This window comes from Pantherophis guttatus, chromosome 5 (genome assembly GCF_059756535.1).
Source record: "Pantherophis guttatus breed Tessera chromosome 5, ASM5975653v1, whole genome shotgun sequence".
NCBI classification, from domain to species: Eukaryota; Metazoa; Chordata; class Lepidosauria; order Squamata; family Colubridae; genus Pantherophis; species Pantherophis guttatus.
Window position 1 is genome coordinate 75,184,383 of NC_142067.1, and position 18,895 is coordinate 75,203,277.

General features: G+C 38.0%; 1 protein-coding gene across 1 annotated transcript; it reads right to left on the minus strand.

Moving 5' to 3' along the window:
• Positions 1-12,714: 12,714 nt before the first annotated feature.
• SAT1 (spermidine/spermine N1-acetyltransferase 1) lies at positions 12,715-18,558 on the minus strand. The gene is made up of 6 exons (XM_034433184.3): positions 18,087-18,558; positions 16,920-16,971; positions 16,747-16,830; positions 15,091-15,192; positions 14,959-14,999; positions 12,715-13,224 (listed from the first exon to the last, which is right to left on the minus strand). The coding sequence occupies exons 1-6, from the start codon at positions 18,150-18,152 to the stop codon at positions 13,054-13,056; spliced, it is 516 nt and encodes a 171-aa protein (XP_034289075.1). The 5' UTR covers positions 18,153-18,558; the 3' UTR covers positions 12,715-13,053.
• Between the last annotated feature and the right edge of the window lie 337 nt (positions 18,559-18,895).

Consider the following 18,895-nt stretch of genomic DNA (forward strand, 5'->3'; position numbering starts at 1 on the left):
ATATTTTGAAGTAAAGTATATTTTTATACAAGACTCCTCTGCTAGTTTTATTTCAGTCCTAGTGTGTTTGCTTGTGAGCTGGTTCATGGTTCGGGGACAACCCTCAACCCCATCCTAACAACATCTCAAATGGGTGCTTAGCTCCTTCAAGGAAATATCTCCATGTTAGTAGTGCCCAATTCACTCAGAAATGAAAACCATGTTCCAACTACTACAAGGAGCCATGGCTAAGAATCATGATGATTTGGCAGATAGGATGCAAAAGATGGAGGATAAAATAAATAACATCCAGCAAATAATAATTAAAAATGAACAACAGATTCCGTAAATGGAAGAGAGGACAGAGCAAACAGATAAGAAAGTAGAAGAGATGGATTACAGACTGACTAAAGTAGATAATGAGCTTGAGCGATCCATAATTATGCTGGAGATGGATAGAGCAGAATCCTTTGATTTCAGAATATTGAGGAGGAAAAAGGGGAAGATCTTGCTGAAAAAATGGCAGAATTGTTGGCAGATGCATTGGAAAAGAGCAAACAGGAAATTCTCTCTGGGATTGATGAAATATTTAGAATATACACAAGCTATGCAAGAAGGAACAAACTTCCCAGAGAGGTACGTGTGAGATTTTCAAAGGAGGCAATGAGAGCAAAAATACTTCAAAGAGCAAGACTTGCACCATTGAAATACAAAGGGAGAGAAATAGCAGTCTTGAAACAAATACCCAGAAGAGTAAAAGATACAAGGAAACAGTACCAATTTCTGACAAGACAACTAATAAAACATGATGTAAACTTTAGATGGCTAATACCTGAAGGAATATTGGTGACTTGGATGGAAAAAAGACATAAACTAGATACAATAGACAAAGCAGAACAATTCTGTTATCAGCACTTTGCAGCATACGAGGAAGAAGACAAAATGGAGGAAATAGATGGCAAAAAACAAGGATAGCAGAGGGAAGCATACAACATGAAGAAACTGAAACAGAGCAAAAAGAGAGAAGGGAACAAGAAGGAGCAAGACAGAAAGAACAGAGAAATAAGATAAACTAGAACAACAAAACCTATCTATAAGTAAACAATGGAAGAAGAAACAAAACTGTTATCTATCAATATAAATGGATTGAACTCAGCTAAGAAAAGAAAAAGGGTTTTTAATAAATTCAAAAAATTAAAACTAGATTTAATCTGTCTCCAAGACATCCACTATATTTTTCACTAGCACAGCAAAAGAAAAGGGGGGTGGTTCTACATATTAAAGAAACAGTAAAGTCTAGACAAATCTTTGCAGATGAAGATGGGAGAATATTGATGGTGGAGGTAACAATGAATCAAAAACAGATGTTGTTGATAGCAATATATGCACCTAATAATAAACAAAGTGAGTTTTATGGAAAATTTCATTAAAAAATTATAGAATTAGAATATGAAAATATCTGTGTGGTAAGAGACTTTAATGCAATTGTAGATACAGAACTTGACTACAAGAGTAGTAAAACAGGTAAAACAGGAAAATACTACCTAAAACCTTTTTTAAAATGATGGAAGAAATAGGAACTCAAGATGTATGGAGAGAAACACACCCCAAGAAAAATCAATACTCATTCTATTCAAATAGGCATAAATCCTGGTCTAGAATAGCTATGGTATGGATGTCATCAGAACTGAAAACATGTAGAAGAGATAGAAATAGAACCCAATGTTTGGGTAGATTACAATCTGATAAAAGTTGTATGGAAAGGACAAAAAAGAAAACTGAGGTGGACATTGAACCAAGCAATATTGCAAGATAAAGAATTTATATAAAATATGGAAAAAGAACTGGACTTTTTTTTCAAAGAGAACAGGAAAGAAGAGACTTCCTTGCAAACTGTATGGGATACTGCTAATGCGTATATCCAGGGACAGTGGTGGGTTGCTACTGGTTCACACTGGTTCAGGCGAACCGGTAGTGGTAAATTAGCATGGGTTGCTGAACTGGTAGCAACAGCTGGCTGGCCACACCCCTGAACCAGTCGCCCAGTCGTTGCTCGCTTGCCCCACCTGCCCGCATGACACTAGCATACTCGACACTCACTCACCTGCTCAAAGCTTGCTCCACCCATCCGAGCCCTATATATAAGCCTCTTTGCCATGTGGCCCACTAGTCACCTCGCGACTCACTCCTCACGTGACCTGCCCAGTGGGACTCGCTTGCACCTATGCATTCTCCTCTTGCTTGCTGAATTGCTGAAGCGGCTTGCTGAATTTGCCTGCGCCCCAATGGAGCTGCCTCCTCCCACCTACAGGTAAGCTACCCCACCATCCCCGGGCTGCCATAGTCCATCGTAGCCCACCGTAGCTCATCTGGGGCCTTGCTGGCTGCCCTCGTGCTCCTGTAGCCTTCCCCAATCCACGCACTCCTGTAGCAACTGAACCATTTCAACATATTTGATACACACCACTTTTCATAAATCCTGTAAGAGCCAGACAGAACTTTTCAACATATCTGAACAACTTGGACTTGAAATCATAAAGATTGGTAGAGTTTGGGGACCAAGATGGGCTGCCTGTAGTTTAAGGTCAACCGTAGCTCTGTGGCGTGCTTATCCAGTGCTACATCAGTTTTTTCATGGAAATGAAAATACCCAGATATGGCTGCCCGTCTGGAAAATATAAATTTTTTGACTGATTTGGCTGATTTGATGATTGTTATTCTAATTGAGATTTCTCTTCTGTCAAATGCACTGCAAAGAAGAAATACAGACATCATAAAGGCTGAAATATTTGTGCTGAGATCAATTAAAGCATTTGAAATACTTAGACAGGAAAAGGGTCCATACCAAAAAAAAAAAAAAAGGTTGATGGAATGATTACTTCAGAAGCTTTCAAAAATATGAAATTTGTTCAAAATCATCAATTTGTTGGACTTCCTTGGGAAAAACTTTTGGAAAGTGTGATAACAAATTTGAAGAAAAGACTGATGGATTGTGAACATCTAAAAACAGGTAGCTAATTACAAGACTCAAATAAATTATGATTTCTCAATTTTTTGGATGTAGTCATTCCATGGCCAGAAGCTGAAGAGCAGTTGCTTGAACTTGGTGAAATTTTTAATTTTGAAATTAATATGAACAATTACAGAGATTTCATAGAAAATGTATTAAAAGATTCAAAGAACTCTGCAATTCCTGACAGTATTAAAAAAGCTAAAGATATTGTCAGAACAATTGCTGTGTGTTCAGCAGAGGTGGAAAGGGGGTTTTCAAAAATGAACCTCATATGTTCAGAACAAAGAACTCACCTAACTATTCCCAACATAAGCAATCTGATGACAATTAGTGTAATTGGCCTACCTGTAACAAAATGGAACCCTATTCCTTCCGTCAGAAAATGGTTACGAGTACAACATCGCATAGCCGATGATCAAAGAATCAAGAGCGAAAAAATTGCAACTGAGGAGGCTGCCATTGCCAATGAAAGAACGATGTGGAAACATCTTAAAGCTAAAGACAAGTACACAAGTAAGTACTTGTGTGTAGCTCTTTCAGTGTGTTATTCTTATGTAAGGTGTAAGTGCATGCAATTAAAAACTTCCTTTCTGTATCTCTTCTTTGTGCAGGTCATTCATTAGAACAAGGAAGTCTGTGACGTTGAAGACAGACAACAGTTTCATTGTTCTTCTGTTGTGTAGCTCTTTTATTGTTTTATGTACTTATTTTTTTCTTATGTAAATAAATAAGTGCATGAAATAATAAACTGCCTTTTTGTATATCTTCTTTTTGTAGGTCATTCATTAGGACAAAGAAGTCAGTGACGTTGACTTGGACATGCTGACCCAGTCACATGACCACGAAGCCATGCCTGCCAAGTCACATGACCACGAAGCCTTGCCTGCCTAGTCACATGACCACAAAGCCATGCCCACTGTCACAAGGCCATCAAGCCACAACCACAAAATAAGCCATGCCCACAGAACCAGTAGTAAAAATTTTTGGAACCCTTCACTGTCCAGGGACTAGTTATAACTCACATGGGGAAGAAAAATAATAAGAAACAAAATAAGAAAATGTTAGAAGAACACAAAAGATTAGAATCAGAATTACAGAAAGAACCACAAAAAAGGAAATTAAAAAATCAAATAGATTTAATAAAACACAAAATGAATCTATTGGAAAAAGATGAACTGGCACAAAAAATCAAAAGTGCAAAACAAAACTTATTTGAAAATGTGAATAAACCAGGAAGATGGTTGGCATATAAACTGAAAAAAGAGAGGGGAAAAATGATACATCAATTAATAGATGAGAAAGGGACCCTTTATTATCAGAATGAGCATTAAAAAATAATAATAAAAGAGTATTATGGGAAACTGTATGATCAGGAGAAAATTCTAGAAAATAAAATACAATATTTGGAACAATCTGAACTCCCTAAAGTCCCTGAAACAGTTAAAGCTATGCTGAATGAATGAATAACCATGATGGAATTGACAGAAGCGATTAAGAGACAAAAGAATAATAAAACACCAGGGCCTGATGGGCTACTGGCAGAATTTTATAAACAATTACAAGATATATTAGGCCCAGTGATGGTGGAAGTTTATAATGAAGTTTTGCTAGAAGCAATATTTTAGAAATTCATGGATGGAAGCAACTATTACTCTTATACCAAAAGATCACTCAGACTTAATGCAGATAAAGAACTACAGGCCAATATCTCTATTGAATGTGGATTATAAAATATATGCTTCAATAATAGCAGAGAGATTAAAAAGGGTTTTGATAGATCAGAATGGATTCTTGCCAAAGAGACAAATTAAAAATAACATGAGAATGATTTTGGAGTATTATGAAACACACTCTGGAAAACAAATGGTGTTGATTTTCCTAGATGCACAGAAAGCATTTGACAACGTTAATTGGCAATTTATGCTATTACAATTAAAACATATGGACTTTGGGGAGAGATTTATTAATATAAAATAATATTGCTTATTAAAGCAATATACCACAAACAATCAGCTAAGATGATGGTAAATGGGGATATAATAGAGAACTTTGATATTAAAAAAGGCACCAGACAGGGATGTCCACTGTCCCCTCTGCTATTTATACTAACTCTGGAAGTGTTAGCCAGAAGTATTCGACAAGATGAAGAAATAAAAGAAATGGAAATAAAAAAAGAGAAATATAAGCTATAGGTGTTTGCAGATCACTTGGTCTTTATATTAGAAGACCCATTAGAAACGGGTCCGAAGTTATCAGAAAGATAGAAGAATATGGGGAACTTGCAGGACTGAAAATAAAGACAAGACAAAGATTTTAGTTAAAAATCTCGCCAAAAAAAAGTGTGTTGATGAAAAGAATTGATATATAGATAGTTTAAAAAGTAAAGTACCTAAGAATACAATTAACAGCAAAATGTGCAACAATTAACTAAGACAATTATATGAAACTGATGCGACAAATTAAACTAGATTTGGAGAAATGGAAAGATCTGCAACTGTCATTAACAGGAAGAATAGCTACTACAAAAATGAATATTTTACCAAGACTATTATATTTATTCCAAACAATTCCAACAAACTTGGGGAAAAATATTTTGAAGAGCTAAATAAAATAATATTAAGATATATTTGGCTAGGGAAAAAAGCAAGAATTGGTTTGAAAATGTTGCAAGACTCCAAAAAAAAAAAAAAAAGAGGGGGTTTTGGGCTGCCAGATTGGGAATTGTACTACCAGGCCTCAATAGTTACATGGGTGAAAGAATGGATCAATTTGAGGCATAAAAGACTATTAACTTTAAAAGGACATGGCCTTCAACTAGGTTGGCATGCTTTTTTATGGTATGGGAAGAATAAGATACAGTTACTTTCAAAGACAATATGTTAGAAATGCACTGTTATCAGTATGGCTTAAAATTAAAGAACAGCTGTCGAGCCTCGGTTGGGTCTCGCCATCACTAGGGAGGACGACGAGGAGGGGGCAAGCTGTTGGACTCTCCGGGGGCGTGTCATCAGCTGTTTGAGAAGTCTTTACCACCCGCACACAAAACGAAGCAAACTCTTTCATCGGAGATGGGGGGGCATGGTGTTTGCAGATGACGCTGCCTTGTGCTGTAACAGAGGCGCGCTCCTCCTACAGGCCAGCTTGAGGAAGGAGGGATGATGTTGACTGTTTGATTGTTAATTGATTTATTGTGCTCCTCCTTCAGGCCAGCTAGGGGAAGGAGGGGTGATGTTAACTGTTTAATTGCCACTTGATTTATTGCTGTGTATATAAAAGGCGCTACACTGCGATTTCGTGTAGCGCTAACTTTAAACCTTGTTTCCGGCTTGTGCCTTTCTCCTGCCTGTGTTTGCTGTGCTGAACCTAATTAAAGGATTGCAACTGCTTTATTCCGTTCTGGTGTTGGCTTGTTTCCAGTGCAGTTGGGTGGACTGGCCGAGAACAGCACTACTTGAAAATACCAGTCTGCCTTTCCACAATGGAAGCATTGATACATACTAATCAGTGGTGGGTTCCTACCGGTTTGCACCGGTTCATGCGATCCGGTAGCGATAATTTGCCGTCGGTCACCAAACCGATAAATGTGGCTGGCTGGCCACACCCCCGAACCGGTTCCCCGGTTGTTGCTTGCTCGCCCTGCCTGCTTGCCCTGCCCGGGTGGCAGAGCAGATTGTGTGGTACTTGCGCATGCGCACAGTCTGCTCTGCAGCTTGCCTGCTTAAACTGCCTTCCCATGCGGTGCCTGCCCTGTATCCCAACTGAGTTGCCTCCTCAGGTAAGCATGCAAGTCACACTAGCCCCCCTGCCCCTATTGCTTGCCACGGCCCCTCCCACTGTCTCTGCCAGGCTCGCGTGCCTGGCTAAGCTGCCATGGCCCAGCCCGGCTCCATTCCAGACCATGCTGCCTGAGGCCTAGCTTGTTACACCCCCCCAATCCCCGCCGGGCTCGCGATCTTACTTTCTTCCTCCCACGGCTGGTGGTAGAAGAGAAGGCAAGTCAGCGCCCATGAGGAACCACTCCTCAGCCCTAGCCATGTGTTTTCATGCAATAGCTTTTCATTCCAAGCAGCCCGAGCTTGAAAACACATGGCTGGGGCCAAGGAGCAGTTCCTTGTGGGCGCTGAAAGTACTGGCCTTCAACCTGGCTGTTTATCTGTGCCAGGCTTTCTGGATGGGTCCCCAAAGCACAGTGTTGCAAAAAACTCTCTCTCTCCCCGCCAGCAAGAGAGCAGGGGAGAGAAAACAGCTTGCCGGAGAACACATGAATGGCTCCATGTGGTCTCCAAGTCAGTGGCTGCTGCTTCTGTCCCCTGCTGCTTCTTGCCTGGGAGAGAAAATCTTTCAGAGCATTAAACAAAGTTAAAAGGAAAGAAGGGGGAGGGGGGAGAGAAGGAGAGAAAGAAGCTTTAATTTGCTTCGCTGTCAGCGTTCCAAATTAGGCTCTCTTCCAGCGCTGACATGAACACGATGAAGCATAGAGCAGAAGCTTGATTTATTGCTGAGATGAACTTTTACCTAGCTTTTTGAATGTTACAGATAGTGTTTCCTAGGTGATGAGGGTGGGGGCCACATTCCTGTGAAAAGAACGTGCCGGGATGTAGAGATGGATCTGCATGATGGCCAATGGGACATTGGGGTTGGAGAGCGGAAGAGGAGGGGGTTGGAAGGAGGGGCCAGTTTGGCTGCAATTTGAATCAGGAATGTCGGATTCTGCTATTCTTAAAATAAAAGTGATTCATTAGAGACTTTGCGCTTGAGAATGAAGTTTATTTAAGATAGCCCCGAAACCTGACATTCGCATTGGAGGCTTCAGGCTTTTTGTTTTTGTTCGCTCCGTGTTCCTCCTTCATGCAAAAAAAAAAAAAAAGCCCAATCTGATCTGGAGCCGAATGTCATTAGAAGCAATGCTGTCAGCTTGGAGCATTTCATTTCAGTCTTTAACTGGGCAATGAATTGAACCTCCTCCCCTAAAACAGATGCAATGTGGGTTGTTTGTTTGTTTTAGCAACATGGATTGTTTTCCTAGAGCAGGAGTCTCCAACCTTGGCAACTTTAAGATTTGTGGACTTCAACTCCCAGAGTTCCTTAGCCAGCTTTGCTTTGCTGGCTGAGGAACTCTGGGAGTTGAAGTCCACAAGTCTAAAAGTTGCCAAGGTTGGAGACCTCTGCCCTAGACGACTTTAGGAGCAAAGTGGTGGGTTTTGCTGGCATTTAAGGAGGAAAGGAAAGGAGGGAGAAAGAGAGAGAGAGAGAGAGAGAAAAGAGAGAGAAAGAAAGAGAGAAAGAAAAAAAAGAAAGAAAGAAAGAAAGAAAGAAAGAAAAAGGAAGGAAGGAAGGAAAGAAGGAAGAAAGGAAGGAAGGCAGGAAAGAAGGAAGGGAGAGAAAGAAAGAAAGAGAAAGAAAGAAAGAGAAAGAAAGAAGAGGAAGGAGGGAAGGAAGGAAGGAATGACTACAAACCCTGGCACTAGACGTGGCTTCAGAAGACACTTTGAAACAGGGTAGCAATCTAGGGCTGGAAGGGACCCTGGAGGCCATCTAGTCCAACCCCCTGCTCCAGGGGGTTATATCGTCTAGATTGTTTTGGTGCCTCCAACAGAGAGGAAAATTGCCAGAAAGGAAAAGGAGTTTACTAGGACAAGGCTGCCATGCAGAGGAAGGCAGAGATAGTCCTTGACTTATGACCACAATTGAGCCCAAAATTTTGGTTGCTAAACAAGAGCGTTAAGTGAATTTCACCACATTTTACTCAATCCATGACCTCTCCTGGCTCTAACAGTCATGTGCAAGCTAGGTAGGGAAGAATATCTGAAGGTGTGTGTAATGTTCTAAATGTATAGTTAAATGTGTGGCAAAAAGTGGATTTTGGGTGTGTTTTTCCAAATGTAGTGAGGTTGAATGTGTATAGTTTTAAAAGAACTCTCTGTGTGTTCATACACGTACAGTATATATAGTAGATAATGTATCTTTTTTGTGCCTATATACACTCTATACTATGTAATATGTATGTACACATATGGCATATGTACATAGGATTAAATAGTATATTTTGGATGTTCAGTTGTAGTAAATACCGTATTTTCTGGCGTATAAGACAACTTTTTAACACATGAAAATCTTCTCAAAAGTCGGAGGTTGTCTTATACGCCAGGTGTTGTTCTCCTGTAACCAGGCAGACCAGCCCGAAAGGCTCTGACGAGCCTTAAATGTCTCTGGCGATCCAAGCTATGACGATCTGCTAATCAGGCAACGCAGCTGGGATCGCCAGAGCCATGGAGAAGAAAAAAACTTTTCTCCTTTCACATGGCTCTGGTGATCGAAGCTCTGACGATCTGCTAATCAGGCAACTCAGCTGGGATCGCCAGAGCCATGGAGAAGGAAAAAAGTTTTCCCCTTCCAGCTTGCTTACCTTAGCTGCTTGCCTTGCTTCGCTTGCCTTGCTTCGCTTGCCTGAATCCACTCCATCAGCAAGCAACTCTCTGCCTGCAATCAAGCAGGCAGGGAGTTGTGGACTTCAACTCCCAGAATTCCTCAGCCAGCAAAATAAAGCTGGCTGAGGAATTCTGGGAGTTGAAGTCTACAAGTCTTAAAGTTGCCAAGGTTGGAGACCCCTGTTCTATTGGGTAAATTTTTTTCCCCTTTGGGATCTTTAAAAAAAAAAGTTAATTGGGTTTTTTTTTAGTTGTTCTTTTTTAGACCTAGCCATTTAAAGTTTAGGAAGTTTTAAATTTAGCTTTCATATAAAAATAAAAATAAAATAAAATAAAATAATATTTGTGCAGCTTTCTGAGATTTAGTGTGTTTCTGTAGTGTTTCACTCTAACTACACAAACACACAAAATCTCACAAAGCTGTATGTGGAATTTTGTGTGTGTAAAGTGTGAAAGTTGTTTTTTTGAGCTTTTTGTGGCTGTGTGAAGTTCCTGCTTGTTGCAGGGGCCATTTTGGTTCTAGCACAGCTGCTTTTACATTGTGGGTGAGCCAGTTGTGTTGTGTTGTGTTGTAAATCTTAGAAAGCTGCACAAATATTATTTTATGTTATTTTTATTTTTATATAAAAGCAGCTAAATTTAAAACTTCCTAAACTTTAAATGGCTAGGTCTAAAAAAAGAACAATTAAAAAAAACCCCAATTAACTATTTTTTGAAAGTTCCCAAAGGGGAAAAAAGCTTACCCAATTGGACAGGGGTCTCCAACCTTGGCAACTTTAAGACTTGTAGACTTCAACTCCCAGAATTCCTCAGCCAGCTTTGCTTTGCTGGCTGAGGAATTCTGGGAGTTGAAGTCCATAACTCCCTGCCTGCTTGATTGCAGGCAGGGAGATTCAGTTGCTTGCTGATGCAATCGATTGCAGGGATTACAGGAAGGCGTTGCGACCAGCAGCTAAAGTAAGCAAGCTGAGGGGGGGAAGGGGAGGGATTTTTGCTACCGATTAGCAGGCAGAGGCATTTAAAAGGAAAAAAGTTTTTTTCTTTTACATGGCTCTGGCGATCCAAGCTGAGTTGCCTGATTAGCAGGCAACTCAGCTGGGATCGTCAGAGCTTGGCTGGTCAGAGCCATTTAAAAGAAAAAAAAGGCTCTGATGATTGCGCGGCTCAGCTGGGCATGGGGGGCGGGGGCAGGGATTTTTGCTACCAGTTCTCCAAACTGCGCGCCGCCATCGCTACCTACTTGCCTGAGCCGGTCTGAACCAGGAGCATTTCACCCCTGCCCTTAACCCTAACCTTTGACATGAGTGATGTCAAGTTGGCCACGCCCACCCAGTCACATAACCACCAAACCACACCCACCCAGTCACATGACTTCCAAGCCACGCCCACCAAACAAGCCACGCCCACAGAACCGGTAGTAAAAAAATTTGGAACCCACCCCTGATCCTAATGTTATTAATATGGAAAAAATTGTAAGGTATAAATATATTTTGAATGAAAAAGGGGAATTAAAAACCAAGCAGGAACTTAGTAGTCAAGGGATGGACATCACAGGGTGGTCACAAATGCAGATAAAAAACTGATAAAGAAAATATATTGTTACTTATTAGGTATTAAACTTGAAAGTAGACAGGTAAAGGAGACAATGATTGTGAAAGTGGGCTAAAAATTTTGGATATGCAATAGAACTAGACAAATGGCAGAAATTGTGGGATAGAAATGTTAAATTGACTGTCAACTGCATATAAAGAAAATTTGTATAAAATATTCTATAGATGGCATTTTGCACCAACAAGACTGGCAAAAATATATCAAGATAGATCTGCTAAATGTTGAAATTGCAATCAAATACCTGGGTCATATTACTGTATGTGGTGGACATGTCCAAAAGCCAAAAAATACTGGACGAAAATACATACTTAGTTGGAAAAGATGATAAAACAGCATGTAGACATGAAACCAGAAATATTTTTATTAGGCATTCTGCTAGAAAAATATGACAAAGGGACTATATACTTTATTTTACATATATTAACTGCAGCTAGAATTGTATATACTCAATAATGGAAGTGTGATGAGATCCTGACAGATGAGAGTGTAATTAAGAAAATATTAGAATGTGCAGAAATGCACATTTCTAATGCTTACTATTAAGGACAAAGAAGAAACCGAATACTTTTTGATATGGGACTTATTTTACCAATGGTTAGACAATAAAAACAGAAGTTAAGAAATGCAGGGACATAAAAAGGATAAATGTTAAAATGGATATTTGAAGACAAACTAAATATTATTATAGTATTGTTATTGTGATAAATGCTATTGTAAACATTTTGATTATGATTGCCTAAAAACAATAGTACACAGACAACAGTTTGATTGAAATGGGATTTTTATGTTCTTCAAATAAATAAAACATGGAAAAAAAGTGATTGTACAGAAATTATCAGATTCCATGGACTATTTTTTTTTCTTTCCTTTCTATCATATATCTATCTATCTATCATCTATCTCTATCTGAAAATACACTTTCCAAAAGTCTAGTCATGAGAATGTATTGCAATAGGGGTATTAAAGATGGCAGAATATAAATCAAACAAAACTGAACAGCAAGCATTATATGGCAAAAGCTTTTAGAGTTGTGGTCCACTTCAGATCACCTTTGCATATTTATAGGAAAGCAGAACTTAGCTTTCCTATGGACTATTAGCCATATCCAGAATATATTAGCAGGCAAGAAAGATTATGTGCATTATAGGATTGTAGGTTACTGTGTATTTCGAATAATGATAATGGAAAATAATGTAGAAGGGAAACTACCAAGGTAATGCACTGCTTTGGTCAGAAGCAGTTTACTGCTTGCCATTACAATAAGGGAAAATGTTGTAGTAGATCGCCTACAGTAGTTGAACCAATGAATCATATGCTTACCTGCAATGTGACTAAAATATTTTTTGAAGAGAAAGAAATCAGTGGAAAACTTCTCCTCCCCTAATTTATTTCACTACTTTTTCCCCTTTGTGTACCTCATGTACTGTAGTGTCAAGCTTGAAGATCCTTAAAAATCACAGCACCCTACTAGAAAGTTTACTTTTCCTAGGTTGCCTTATCTTAAATCTGTGTGAAACTTCCCAAGGAATTAAATGTCTAGTAGTACCTTGAGGGCTCTTCAAATTGGTGATGGATTAAAAGGGGTACAAGATAGTGATATGTGATATGAGATTGCAAAAACAGCAAAACTGTAATGGATATAAACGATTGGAGAAGGCCAGTAAATAAAAGTTGACAAAAGCATTTGTGATCACTAATAAGAAAACATTTATTTCCTCATAAATGTAAATAATTGAAAACAAAAAAACATACCGTGTACACTGTACACATTTGAAGGATACTTACAATGAAGTTACACATAATAGACATTTTAGGATCACAGATGTATTGACAGTAAACTGTTGTCACATTGGAGTCTCAGAAGTCCACAACACAGTAACATCTACACCATTAGTATTAAAGCTTTAGATTTAAGATACTTATTAACTATTTCAATTTTAAAATGAAAGTAAAGTAATACAGGGATAGCAATTTGAGAAACTACACATTTAATTTGTATTTGGGTTATTGCATTGACAAAACTCATTCTTCAGTCGCCATCTTCATCAAATATTCTTTATCTATTTTGAAGAGTCTCCATCCTTCCTCAGATGATAGATCAGAAGCTCCCCGTCTTTTGTAAAATCTAATGGAAGGTTCATTCCATTCTGCAACTAAGAAGTGCATACTGCTGCAACGGCATTTGACAGCAATCTGGAGAAAGAAAAACAGAACATGAACATGGGTAAAAGTGGTGGCACATTTCTGGTCTTAAGATATGGTACCTGTAAATGTTTAAATCTATATATAAATACATTTAAAATTAGTGCCAATTTTAAATATTCCTTGTGTGCTCATCTGAACTGCATTAGGAATTCCTCAAGAATTTCAGGTTCAGACACAGCTACAAAAAAAAAAAAAAAAAAAAAAAATCCAAATCCAAATGTATTTTTGATTGCTTTGCAACCCAGATATAAGTATTTTATAGGCTAACCTCAATAACAATCTTTAAAAACTTTCACAACAGTATACTTTCACAACAAAAGTAACTGAAAAACTGGATGAACATTGCAATACACACATTTAACATACAGGTGTTCTTCATTTAATGACCACTTGTTCAACAACTGTTCAAATTTAAGACAGTGATGAACAAGTGGTAGTTAAGACTGGTCCTTGTACTTACAGCTGATGCAATTTCCCTAGCCACATGATTACAATCAGGGCTTGGCACCTAGTTCATAATTACAATCTCACAGCATCCCATGGTTACATGATTGTCACTTACAACCTTCTTTGTTGGCTTTCTACAAGCAAAATCAATGGGGAAGCAGGCGAATCGTAATGTGACTTCTCTGGTTAATAACATGCAATGGTTTGCTGAAGAATGGCAATTAGGACCAGAATTTCCCATGTGGTGTTATGTTTTATGGGTGCATCACTGGAAATTCTACTCCCAATTGCCATAGTTAAGTGAGAACTACCTATATTATTTCAACAATAGCATTTCAATAATATTGGCTTTATTGGACTAAGTATCCCTTACTGCTTCAATCGTATTTAAAAATAATTTCTGAACAGGTTTCAGTGTGCTACCATGAAGAGCTCAAATGCAGATTGAATTAAAATCATGTAATACTTTTTTTGCTGAGGAAAGAGTATCATACTTCAATGCACAAATATACACTGCTCAAAAAAATAAAGGGAACACAAGCAGAAGACATCCGAGATCTGAATGAATGAAATAGCCTTATTAAATATTTTGTTCATTACATACAGTAGTTTTGTGTTCCCTTTAGTTGTTTGAGCAGTGTATAAACTACTGTATGTAAAGAACAAAGTATTTAATAAGGCTGTTTCATTCATTCAGATCTCGGATGTCTTCTGCTTGTGTTCCCTTTATTTTTTTGAGCAGTATATTTTGAATATAGCATACTGTATATAGCATACTGAAAATGAGCCTTTAAAATGTGCAACACATTTATCATTAAATTATTTTCAAATAACTGAACAAAAAGTAATATATGAAATTATGTATACATGTATGGAAGCAAGTATGGTTTACAAGCTTAGAAAATATGGAGAAGTAATGAAATGGTTTGGGGTAAAGTAATTTTAAATATGTTTTTCTTATTTTGTGCTTTTTATATTTGTTGGCTTACTATTTTTAATTTCTATGTTTTATATAATAAAAGAGTTATAACTCTGCTTAGACCCAAAAGGGAATTACACAATCAGTATTTATATCTATCTTCTAAAATTATTTCCTGGAAATATAAAGATCTTTGAAAATTGTTCTAAGAGACCCATGAGATAGTAATCAATAAGTAAAACAACGTATGAATGGAATAATTTATCAGATGAAATTTCCATTTGTACTGAAGGTAACTTTAATCAATCAGTTACTTTCCCCCACTATACAATGGAAAGCCATAATCATCTACTTACCTGACTCAAATTCCTCAGAATTTCTGAACCAATGCCCGAGCCTAAAGATGGGAAAATTTTAATTTTATAAATCAGATTTGTATACGGCTTATAACATGATTCTAAAATATTAATGTTTAATATCTAAGATACCTCTGAATTCATTCATCACAAAGAAATCTTCAAGATACAGCAATTTTCCAATCCATGGATCGTAAGTGAAATAATACATGGCAAAGCCCACAATACCATAACCTGCAATGAAAGTTATTTTTATTTTACATAGGTAGATCATCATTAAAATGGAACAACTTAGTGTATTTCAAATTTTACATGCATTTGTCAAAATAGATATTGTAAGCATGCAAAATTAATCTATTATACTGCAAAAGTAAACATTTTAAATTCAATAGATGCAATAAGTAGCAGCAGTTAAAGTACAGATCCCTGTCAATTAAAAACTGGTCAAAGAAAATGTCATATTAATAAGATACAGTTAACTGAACCTGCACATGCCAGTAACTGTACAGCTGAAATACATGGCCAGTTGTGTCAGTTTGTCATTAAAATTATATTTTTTTGTTAAAAATACTCTTTCCATATCCTATTTATACCATGTTGGAGCAATATAAACTTCAACAAATTCACAACGGCAGATCAGAATGCTATGGACTGTTCTTACATTTATACATCAGGACTTTTCCCAAATCAAAGTCCTTGATATTTATCTTCTAAATAAATTCTGAAGGTTTGTTTACAATGCAAAGGTGCTTTAAAGGAGGCAACAGCATTTGTTTAATCCGTGACATCTAAACATTATTAAGAGCAGCTGAATCTTCAGTTGAATTGCAGCAGCCATGTTAATTGCTACCAGTGTTTTTCACTACCACTTGTAAAAAGGAGCAAGTGTTCATTTTTCAATTTTTGGCCTTTTCCAGTTACATCTGTATTACTGTCTCCAATTTGATTTTATATTCTAATATGCTTTATAGATTTCTAAAAACAGAAATTACATATATGATTTCTGATCTACCGAGTGCTTTTATACTTTCTTCTTACTTGAGGTAAATGTTTGGGAATAGTATTTGTCCTTGGAGACCTTACCTCATATATCATGATCATCTACTTTATTGTGTAACGGATCTTTTAGTTACCTCCCCGCCCATCCATGTACATGGAAGGGCCATGTACATGGCGAAGCTAGAGACTGTAACCTGAAGATTGGGACAAATTAAAGAAAATGTGATTTAACAGAATTGCATTGCGATATGTTAGGGTCAAACAAGAATAACCATGAAACGAAGTGGAATTACACTTTTTCTTCTTATACCTGGATACCTGGTTCTTCATAGTCTTAAGGATAACTAAGCAATTTTTTAAAAAGCAAAAACAAAAAAGACATCAAATTGGATTCAGAATTTGCTCTTGCCAATAGGAACATTCCTTAAATGAAATGCTCAGTAGAATCCAGCCAGCAAAGAACAGAGAGATGATTCTCTAACCCTCCCCTCTAGACCTCCCTCCACTGTCAGCTACTATGATATTCTGGATGATCCTCAGATTCTCCAGAGTAGATATTTATGCAGATGGAAGGAAGGAATCACTAAAAATGTCTCCTCCAACTCCTGCCAGCAGAATTGATCAATTAGCTTTTTTTAAAAAAACCTTCCATTCATGGAAGACAAGGTCTGAATCCAAAATATATTTTCATGTTTTAAGTATTAACCTTGGAATAGTTATGTATAATTCTATTAAAGATGTTTAAATCTTATTTTTTCTAATAAAGACATTACAATGCTGAAGTTTCACCTTCAGGTGTCCAGTGTTCTTTTGACACTTCTGCAACAAGGCAGTGGTAGAAAGGATGTTCTCCAAAACCATCCTCAAAAAGATCTGCAAAATGAGAACATAAGGCTGATTTAACTATGATTTCCCAATCTCCCATGTAAATTAACCAGATTTATTTTAAAGTATATCATTACCTTTTTCAGTCAGTACTACTTGATCTTCCATATCTTCGTATTTAGCAAGCTCCTGTCCAAAACAAAATATTATGGCTAACTTTCTATTCCATTAGACATAAAGAACCACAAGTTCATTTATTTTTATTTGGAAAGTTATGTTTTTTAATTCACTTTTTAATAGTATCACAGAGGTTAGTGATCATAGACTCCTAAGAGGAAGGAATTCTTTGCCAACTCATGAGGGCAAAGATGTGCGTCCAAAAGGAAGAAAGGTTGTTTCAGGGTTGACAAAACAATCTCCACCCCCACCCTCTAGGACTTTTACCTTTGCCCCTAAATGAAATGTTAGATTTAACTTATTTTTTTAAAAAACAAGAAAATTAAACAAACAGTGTAGCGGAGCATAGCACTTTAGGGCAATCTTCAGGTGGAGATCGTTTGTTCAATATTTAGCAATAAATTATTGTCTGCTGTTACTTTATTGCAATTAAAACATGTTTGGTCTTATCTTAAACAAATACATCTATAATTGCCTAAGTTTTTGTTATAATCTACATAATCAAAAAGGGAATATTATGATAAAATATATATTTTCTCCTGTTCATAGTTTGAACTGGAGAAAAAAGAACAGCAAAAGTTGGAGGGAAATTAAACAGAACATAAATACAATGCACATTATCTAGAATTAATCATAACTACTTAATTTTGTAACACGTTAAAGGCCAAGCTGATGCTTTTGAAGAGTTCAGCACATGAAAAGGTGGCGCAACCAAAATGCTGCTTCTTAAAATGCCAGGAAACCTCTTTGTTTTCTTAAAGGAGAAATTGTATATAAAGAATCGCAAGAAAAATGGTAATCAGGACCCTGAGTATTAATGTTACTCTACAGTCTAGTGGGTTTTGCTGTCAACCTTGCCGACGTCTCCCGATAAAAGTAGTCGATCCTATGTGGGGAATCGAACCGCCTTTCTGGTTCCTGGAATAACACTTCGCTCTCCCACCCTCTTCCCACAGTGTCTCCAGAGCACCATATTTTATATTATGCAAAACTTTTTATTTGTTCTGATAAGAACAAAAGGAGGCGAATCGGACGGTACTGGGGTTCACTTTATTAAGATTTTCCCCAGTCGGGGCTGCGTGCGGCGGCCGGGTGAGACTCCCAGGCCAACACGAAGCGAGCTATACCTTTATGAGGCGCAGAATATCAGCGCAGTCCTCAGGCCGCGCGGCTCGGATATGGAAGGAGGCCATTTTCGGCGGCGTTTTCCCTTGCGTCCCCCCCGTCTCGCGAGTCCCCGATAGTTGAAGAGCAATAGAAGAAGTTTCTTCATTCGCGTCCCGGGCGCGGGGTTGGCGGCACAGACACAGTCAGGCAGCCAGCATTCCCTCGGGCACCGAGAACAAAGCAAAAACCGCGTAAAGAGCGCCGGTACCACTCACTGCCTAGATAACTTCCTCTAGTCTAGACCTTGTATTTATAGTCCAGCATATAGTCTCGGCCAATCAGAAACGCCACTTGACACAGCCTCCCCCCCCTTTCATCTTCCGACTGATTACCTCATCTTTCTAGGAAATGATGTCCTGAGGCTGCCTAAACAATGACTCAGGCAGGCTTTGGGCTGCGCGGAGAACACCATTTCATGGAGCAGCTCATTTTTCGTACGGAGATCTTTAAGCGTGGGGACGGGCACCTAGGATATCTAGATGCTTTGGAGTTCAATTCTGATCAGTTCCAAGCAGTTTAAAAATGTGGGTTAGTACAAAACATCTGGAGGGAAACCAGACTGCTTATCTTTACCGTAAATCGTTCTACTCTAATCCTCTTTCAGACAATCCCTTTCAATTCTGTAGTAGATGTTCTTTCAAAAGATTCCTGTATTTAGGACAACTATAAGCAGTTTTTACTTCGCAGCATCAAAATGGGGCATGGGTCAGGGAAATAATCAAAACTGATGCTCAGTGTAGAGGTTGTCATAGCAGCTTGTAAACTATTG

Coding starts and splice junctions, on each gene's coding strand:
- SAT1 (XM_034433184.3), bottom strand. CDS start 18,152: ATGGCCTCCTTCCATATCCGAGCCGCGCGGCCTGAGGACTGCGCTGAT. Junction 15,193..16,746: donor AGAACACTGGACACCTGAAG/GTGAAACTTCAG, acceptor CTTTCATTGCAG/GTTATGGTATTGTGGGCTTT. Junction 15,000..15,090: donor TGTGATGAATGAATTCAGAG/GTATCTTAGATA, acceptor TCCCATCTTTAG/GCTCGGGCATTGGTTCAGAA.